This window comes from Microtus ochrogaster (assembly GCF_000317375.1).
Source record: "Microtus ochrogaster isolate Prairie Vole_2 chromosome 6 unlocalized genomic scaffold, MicOch1.0 chr6_random_2, whole genome shotgun sequence".
Taxonomy (NCBI): Eukaryota; Metazoa; Chordata; class Mammalia; order Rodentia; family Cricetidae; genus Microtus; species Microtus ochrogaster.
The window spans coordinates 2,069,538-2,078,559 of record NW_004949095.1 but is presented as its reverse complement, the minus strand read 5'-3'; the positions used below and the strand labels follow the sequence as shown (position 1 = coordinate 2,078,559).

Below are 9,022 nucleotides of genomic sequence, written 5' to 3'. Positions count from 1 at the left end.
CTCGTGAACCCTCTGCACAGGGATAGGTGTGTTCTGTCCTCGTGAACCCTCTGCACAGGGATAGGTGTGTTCTGTGCTCTCTGAGGTTCATCTCCAGTTGTTATTCTTTGTTTCCCCAACAGATGTTTGCTGCATAGAAAACAAAATCCAATTGCAGTTCTGTATTCTTTTTGGCAGTTTAATTCAAATGTGTGCCTTGAACTCCTTTTTAGATTTTGATAGACGTGTGAATGATAACAAGACAGCTGCAGAGGAGGCTCTCAGGAGGATTCCCGCCATCAACCGGACCATAGCTGAGGCCAATGAGAAGACACGGGAGGCACAGCTGGCCCTGGGCAATGCTGCAGCCGATGCCACGGAGGCCAAAACCAAAGCCCACGAGGCAGAGAGGATCGCCAGCGCCGTGCAGAAGGTGAGCGCTTCCCTCTTCACCAGCCCCTGCTCACACATCTCATGCTCTCTAGACCCCTGAGTCCGCGCAGAGTTTGTTTTCTGCAAAACAGATTACAGAAGGGAGTAGGAGGCACTCTAGGAAAGGGAAGGTGGCTCTGGGGTCTTTGGTTTGCTTTGGTCAGCAGTTCCTTCTGTGACTAGAATGCCACCGGCACCAAGGCCGACGCCGAGAGAACCTTTGCAGAAGTGACGGATCTGGATAATGAGGTGAACATTATGTTGAGGCAACTGGAGGAAGCAGAAAATGAGCTGAAGAGGAAACAAGACGATGCCGACCAGGACATGATGATGGCGGGGATGGTAAGAGCTCCCTGTTGTTGTTCAGAGGCAGAGGGGAGGATGCTCACTGGGAGAGACCCCCAACAACGCCTTTTCCATGTGAACTTCGGGTTTGCATTGCATTTTCTGGTCAGGAATTGGGTCAGTAGCTTATGTAGAAGACAAAGAATTTGGCTCCTCTGCCAGGTATTGGTGTTGCACAATTGCCCTGTCCCCAAACCACTCAGTTAGAAGCAAAACATTTCCCTCACAGCTGGAGTTTTAGAACACTTAAAAAAAAAAAAGCCATGTGTGTGTTTGTGTGTGTGTGTGTGTGTGTTTAATGTGGCTGAGTAGGTGATTCATACACGGGATAAAATTAAAATTGTTTTAAAAGGAGAATGCAGCGAAAAGCCAGTTCCTTCCTAAGTCCTCCCAGCTGCTTGCTCACTAGGGGCAGAGACCAGGTTCTTCTACAAGGCATTTGAGGAACACTCTCAGCCACTGCACTGAAGCACACCAGCCTCACACCAGCCTCACACCCGCTTCCCTTGCACACTGTCTGTGGTGCCTGCGCACAGCAGGCCACTGTGGCAGAGTGGTTTTGTGACTGACTGGTACACGGGAGAATGAGGGGCTATTTTTCTTCATTCGGTGTTCTGTTTTGCATTAGAAAGGACTTACGGGGCTGTTTTGAGTTGTGTCCACTGGGTCAGTGAACATCGTCAGCTTGTTTGCTCTCACCCTTGCTGTGTCAGGAAGAGGCCCCCAAAACAGGGCCTTTTGCTGTGGGTCATTTTTACCTTGAGATGGAAAGGACAAATACAAGGTCTGGTGAGGTGACCCCTCTCTATGCACCCAGCTGAGCTTTGGGTTTTGTTTTATGAGTCAGGGTGGTCTCCCTGTGTAGCCTTGACTGACCTAGAGCTCTCCCTATAGACCAGGATGGCCTTGAACTCATAGAGATCTTCCTGTTTCTGTCTCCTGCCTGCTGGGATTAAAGTTATGCATCACCGTGACTGACTAAAACAGCTGAGTTTTTAAACTTTGTGCTTGATTATCCTGCAATTTTTAATGTAAAAATGAGGCTCAAATGGAAATTACCATGAAGCAAACATCAATGTTTCTCTATGGCTTCTCTTTTTAAAATATACTTATTTATTCCATGTGTGTGCATGCGTGCACTCTGTAACACATGCGGCTGTCCCAGGACAGCTTGTGGGAGTTAGTTCTTTCCTCCACCATGTGGATTTGGGGCCTAGAACTCGGGTCATCAAACTTATTGGCAGCCTACCCTTTCAGCCATCTTGATGGAAGCATTGTATTTAAAGCATGTTGAAAAAAGTAGCGAATACATATTTATGAGTTCCAAAAAGGAATATGGGTTTAATTCAAAGAGCAGAAAGAGAATCCACTTTTGTTAGTTTTGGTACATAACTTCTTGGGATCAGTAAGCCATGCCCTCATACGCTATCCCTTTTGTATTTATGTAGTTTTGAAAGTCCACCATTCAGTGAGTATTGCCTGGGTTTAATATTTTCTTCAACCAGAAGGATTGTGGTTCTTTCTGGAAGACACCAAAGGCCACAGGTTAAACAGCAGAATCCTGTGTCCCAGTCCAAGAACCGTCCAGAAGCCCATGCGGCTCCCTGAGAGCAGCTGCGATTTGAACTGAGTTAATAATTTCTTTGTGAAAGCTTTTTTATTTTTTTTTAAATTTTCACATTGTTTTTATCCCTAAATGTTTGCTTTGTTTTGACCCCAAAACAAGGAACAATAATTCCTGGTGGGGCATGCAAAGCTCTTTTCTCTGCTGTTGGCTTTGTTGGTGAGAGCATCTGCTTTCTGACGCGTAGAAGCTTCCTTTTCCACCGCTGCTTCCTGTGACTCATGCCCAGTGTGTTTGTTCAGGTTTCATGGAACTTTCCCAAATGTATTTACCTTTGGTTGACTTTGAAAATATCCATTGTATTCCATGTGTGTGTGTAGTTGACAGAGAATTTTCAGAAAAGCCTTGCTTTGCTTATGAAAACTCTCAAGAATAGGACATCTCTGAATAATCAGGTACCTAAGAGTATCCACATTGTGTTCCTGTACTCAATCTGTACTTTAAAAATAACCTAATTCTACCTAATGCATTTTATCATGTGTTTGCCTTAGGTATTCTGGAGTGGGGGGAGTGAGAAAATGAGATAGCATCATTCTTTTGAATGCATATGTCAGGAAGGGCAGCCAGGCGTAGGAGTATATACCTACAGTCCAGCACTCGGAAGGCAGAGACAGGAGAATCTTATATTTGAGACCAGCTTAGGTTACACAGCAAGACTGTCCAAAACAAAAAACAAACAAACAAACAAAAAACATAGGAATTCTGATTATTCCATACAGTAGAAGTAACATCTTCCACCTGAAGAAAAACACCACCCCAAAACCTGCAGAGGGTCTGTGACTCAGCACTTGGAAAGGGGGACACATCTGAAAATAGGCCTGCTGCCTCATTAAGGGAAATATTTAGAGACGATGAAAACATGGCGTCAGGGGTAGTCATGCTTTTTACTCTCCCCGCAGGCTTCACAGGCTGCTCAGGAAGCTGAGCTCAATGCCAGAAAAGCCAAAAACTCCGTTAGCAGCCTCCTCGGCCAACTGACTGACCTCCTGGAGCAGCTAGGTAAGTAACGGAAGGCTCGCTCCTGCTGGCACCCAGAGCTTTGTGCCGTTCTGGGGTCTGAGTCCGCTTACAAGGAGTCCTCAACTCATCGAATTAACGTTTCCTTTAGCTCCTGCACAGTTAGGGCTGCTGTACCCACCGTCTTGCCTGGCAGCACCGTTTAGGGCCAGCTGCAACACCACAGCATTGCTGGGCACCAACTCTAGAGTGAAGAGGAATCCGGCCTCATTGAGCTCAGGTGCTTTAGGTGCCATCCCCAGACGCTGCCCCGACTAGGACACCACGGTCTTTACATTTGAAGATGAGCTGCCAGCTGAGGTGTCATTTATGGCCAGGGTTCATTGTGCAATTAAACAGCCATTTCCCCTTAGTCCACCCTGCTGGTGGGGTTCTTTAAGGGGTTTGAAAGGCTCCATGGTAGAATAAATAATTCTTAGAGCCATGCTCCATTGCTCAGAATCTCTCCATTGCCAACCAGAGAACAGTTTGATAAAGTGAGAACTTTTACACTAAAAGAGAGAGAGACTTTGTTTTATTTGGTTTCCATGGAAATACAAACACAATGAACCCTCCTTTTAGTCTAGTTTGGTAGAGGCAGATCTCCTTTTAGGACACACAGCCTATTGTCACCAGGCTCCATTTTGAAGGACTGGGGATTGTTTGGTGTTGTGTTGTTTGTTTTCCGAGACAGGGTTTCTCTGTGTCTGTTTCTGGAACTCACTCTGTAGACCAAGCTGGCCTCAGACTCAGAGATCCAGCTGCCTCTGCCTCCCGAGTTCTGGAATTTGTGTGCCACTGTTTTGTTTAGTTTTTTTTTTTCTTAAGACAAATAATATTTTATTTGTCTCAAAGATCAATAATAAGTTATGTGCTGGCAAATGACCCTAAAATGGACGTAAGCTAAAGAGAGAGAAGGGAGAAGAGGCAGGCTTTGCAAGCAGGGAGACTGGAGCTAGATTGCTGGCTCTATCACCTAGGTTTTAGGTGGGCCAATAAATTCCTGTCGTCTGAGAGTCAGTGAGCTAGCTAGACTGGTCTCAGGAGACTGCATCATCTTTCAAAAGGATCTTATTTGTTTTACTGCGTTTAGATTGAGGCTTTGCTGGCATTATCTCAGCATTTCAGCCTTGGCCATTTGCCATTTTCTATTTTCCTAGTAGTGTCTTAACTTTTACAAACAGGAAGTGATCCCCAAACCAGCGCATCTTCTCTGGAACCTGGGAGTTATGGACTTATGCTTTTATCTTAGAGATTTTTATATTCTTTGATGATACTGAAATGGCCCACAGATTACACATATGGCCTGGCAAAGAGGATTGGGTGTTACCAAATGGCCTTCGTAAGCATATGCGGGGTCTAAGATGTGGTAGCTGTTCATTTAGAAAACGTTCTGTGAGGGCTGAAGAGATGGAGTGGGTAAGGCACTTGCTGAGGCGCCTGACAACCTGAGGTCAGTCCCTGGGACCCACATGGTGGAGAGAGAGAACCAACTCCTGCAGGTTGTCTTCTGACCTCCACATCTGTGCCTTGGCATTCATGCAGACACACATGCACACACACACAGAGTAATAAATAATAATAATAAATATTTAAAAAGTAAAACATTCTGTGAAAACCAGTTTTCTCAAGGAAAAAACTACAACTGTTCTAATATTAATGATCCACTCTGCCTGCCCTTGTTGGCCAGGCCAGCACTGCTTAGACCCTTGAACACAGCACACGCAGCACCTTTGAGCCAGGGAAGCTGCTAGCCTTAGTTTATGACAAAGTTCTCTAGGAATGAGCCTGTTCTCCTTTGTGTCCTTCCTGACTCTGCAGGACACCTGGACACCGTGGACCTTAACAAACTGAATGAGATCGAGGGCACCCTGAACAAAGCCAAGGACGAAATGAAGGTCAGCGATCTGGACAGGAAGGTGGCTGACCTAGAGAATGAAGCCCGGAAGCAGGAGGCAGCCATCATGGACTATAACCGAGACATAGACGAGATCATAAAGGACATTCACAACCTGGAGGACATCAAGAAGACCCTACCGTCCGGCTGCTTTAACACCCCGTCCATTGAGAAGCCCTAGTGACGAGAGGGCCTCAAGGCTTTGCCCTGGAAGGGGAGCGCGTGAGGCCACAGTGCCTTGACACAGAGATTATACTTTTCAGACCCCCTCACCTCTCTGCTGCTCTCCATCACTGTCCTTGGGAACACAAAAAGTCGGAGTTTAAAGAGGAGCAGGTTAAACATCCTGAACCAGGAACAAAGGGTTTGGCCTAATAAAGTCTCTTCCATTCACATCAGCCCTTTACCCAGCAACCTTACGCCAAGGCAGACCCCTCCCCTTCCCTCCTTTCAACACCAGCAGAACCTATCTCCGTTCTCATGTTTCTATGAAGGAAATGTTTGGCTCCTCATCATAGCGTTGAGATGGCCAGTATGCCCCGTCTGTGGATAACGAAATTGCCTCCGCATCTTCAGCCTCCTCTTTTAAACAAAAGGAAATAAACATCCTGTGCCAAAGGTATCAGTCATTCAGATGTTGGTAGCCATTCACCAGTCCTAGCTGTTGAGTGTAGGACACTGAGCCGTCCTGGGAAAGAGTACACTTATGTGTCCGTCTCCCGGAGAGGGTGGCTCAAAGACACCTAGGATTCTGTCCCGTATGAATTGACCAGGAAGATAAACTATTTTCAAATCCATAGGCAGCTGATACAAAGTCTGGATGGGCAGCTTGCACTCATCACTACACTATATAGCTTTTGATATTTTTATAAATGGGACTTGATGCAGAAGAAACAGGGATGTGATAACCACTAAAAAATTTTTTCCAAGCCTAATTCTTTAAGCTTTGTTAGTGTGTTATTCTTGGAATTAGTGTTAAGCTATCTGTCAAACAGTTGGTCTCTAAGATCTTGACCAATGGAAGAAAAGCAGATTCCCTCCTCCCCAGATTTTCTGGAACATGAGGTGTAACCAGTATCATTAGGACTCCATCTGTGCTCTCTTCTTCTCTGTTGGAGGGAGGTGTAATGTTTGCCCCTAAGCTCGAATTCTCTTTTTCTAGTGTTCTGTATTTAGAACTCTTCAAAATACATCATTGTTTGCCAGATCCTGGCGGCAAATGCTGTCGCTCAGTATTTCACACCACTGCCAGCGCCATCCAGTTCCTGCACTTTGTGGCTCCACCCACTCTTAAGACTGTTCTCTGTACAGAACGGGAAGAACCTTGTGTGGCATTTCCTAGTAGGATTCTCAACCTCAGATCCTCAGCTCTGTGGTTTTCTTAGGACCACACTGTGACAGTCCCTGCCACACGCCCCCTTCCTCCTGCCTCTGAGATTCATATATAGCCTTTAACACTATGCAATTTTGTACTTTGCGTAGCGGGGGGGAAAGAAACTATTATCTGACACACTGGTGCTATTAATTATTTGAAATTTATATTTTTTTGTGTGAATGGTTTTTGTTTATCATGATTATAGAGTAAGGAATATATGTAAATATTCCCAGGCCTCCCAGAAGGGCACTGTCAGTTCACAGCTTTGCTCAGATTTCCCTCTTGCTAGCACAGGGACCCTGTACACCTCCTCCCTTCCCATGGTCTCCTGAGTCATCCCTGCTCCCCAGTGTTGTGCTCTGCCTCTGCCTCTGCCTCGTGTTTGCAGCACTTTCATTGTCTGACCGCAATCTCAGCCTGCTCAGCTCCACAGCCAGACCCAAGAGGGCACTCAGGCGCTCTCCCCTGTTGCCCTGATCATCTGAGCTGTAGCTCATGCTGTCCTCCATGTCTGCCCCAGAGCAGCCACCAGGTGACCGGGCAAAGTAGTTAGGAAACTTTACTGATGGGACTCTCCCATTCCTGAGTGGGATGGGTCAGTTTTGTAGGGAGCATGTAATGACTGAGCACTTTAGGGTGCCAGGCGCAGCTGATGGCAGAGAGGAGACTCTGTTCAGTCTGTCTCCATCTCTGTTGGGCATACGGAGATCACCAAAATGCTCGGCTTGGCACCCCTGAGGTTCCACTCTCACTCCTCCGAGGTCTTTCTGCCACAGCAGAGGCATGGCTCTTCCTCACCAAGTTCATTGCTGATTGGCTAGTTCCTCTGATTAAGTGCTCACCACCGTAGCAGGTGCATGTTGGTCACAGTTGCAGGAAAATGGCTGAAACAGACCACCATCATCCGTTGGGTCAGCTCCACTCCAGCAGGGCTTAGGCCATGGTGGGTGGAGTGTTTGGTTTGGTTCATCCTCTCCTTCTGTGTGGTATATTTTTAAACAGAAATTTATTTTTAAAAATGAAAGTTATTTACAAGATAATACCTATTACACTCCTGCAGCACGGCCATTGTTTTATTGTATAGTTTCAGTAATCTGTATTTTATGTAATAAAATTGACAGGATGGCTGCTGTAAAATGCCAGGTGTCACACAGAATAGATTGTTTTATTTTTTTTTTCCCCATGGAATTTTCCTCTTAAACCCAACTGTGGCCCTTTTAAGTGTGCCTTCACTTTAGCGGTTTGCCTTAATCTCCACAGCCTTCCTCTTCCGGGAGGTTAGTAAAGCGCAACACTTGGCATTTTTCTATGTTTAAAAAAGAAAACAGTATTTTATTTATAATAAAATCTGAATATTTGTAACCCTTTATATCTTGTGTGGCCTGAATGCGGTGCGCGGACATAAAATGTATTAAAAGCTATAACAGGCGGACGACTGCTCGTAGCGCCTCGGACTGCCGTGTCTTCTTGAGAACCAGCCAGTGCTGTCTGCTTTTCATTTGTACTGGGGGTTGAGTTCAGGTCTTACAGTGTGCGAGGCAAACTCTCTACCAACTAAACTACCAGAATTTTTTAATCCTTTAAGACAGGGTCTTCCTGTAGTCCAATTAGGCATTGAACTTGTGGTCTTCCTGCCTCGGCCTCCTGAATAGCTGGGTCACAGGATTGGACCACTAGCCTCAACGTTTTGAGGTTTTTTGTTTTTTTGTTTTTTTTTAACTTCTTAAAATTGTGATCTTCATTGTCATCCAGAATTTGTTTTTATTCACAGAGCTAGACTGGGTGTTACTCAACTCTTGTAGCACAGACATGGCCCAAGACCAGAGACGCAGCTGAGGAGCCTAGATGAGCTGCAGTAGAACCCGAGTGAGGTGGCTCGTGTCTGCAATCCCAGCACTCGAGGCAGGATGCTTTGAGGCCAGCCTGGGCTACAGAGAGACCTTGGCTCACTGAGCACAGCACTTGCAGTAGAAGCATAAGTCTGGAGTTGAATCTCTAGAACCTTCCAAAAGCAGGGCATACGTCTGTGATCTTTGTGCCCCCACAGTGAGAGGAGAGACAGGAGAATCCCCAGAAGCTTGTACCCACTAGCCTTCCATATTAGTGGTGAACAAGGGAGCCTGTATCGGACAAGGTGGAGGGCAGGGACCAGCACCCAGAGTTGACCTCTGACCTCCGCGTGTGCGCATACTCACTTGCACTCACATACTGGAATGCATGCACACACAAACACACACATAAATAAAATAGGCCACAGGCCTGCCAGCTGCTTTTAATTGACTGAACTTGAGTAGCAGTGCGTATGAGAAGCTGCCTTTCCATACATAACTGTGTCTAGACGAGGAATGCTCTCAGGCTTACGGCAGACTAAAAG

The 9,022-nt window shown here is 46.1% G+C and overlaps 1 protein-coding gene across 1 annotated transcript in view; it reads left to right on the top strand.

Moving 5' to 3' along the window:
* Positions 1-8,007, top strand: part of Lamc1 (laminin subunit gamma 1) — a 120,841-nt gene extending 112,834 nt beyond the window's left edge. The window contains exons 25-28 of the mRNA XM_005363873.3: positions 213-412; positions 595-753; positions 3,280-3,379; positions 5,198-8,007. Of these exons, the coding sequence (XP_005363930.1) occupies positions 213-412; positions 595-753; positions 3,280-3,379; positions 5,198-5,454 (716 nt within the window). The 3' untranslated portion in view covers positions 5,455-8,007. The remainder of the gene's footprint in view (positions 1-212; positions 413-594; positions 754-3,279; positions 3,380-5,197) is intronic.
* Positions 8,008-9,022: the final 1,015 nt, after the last annotated feature.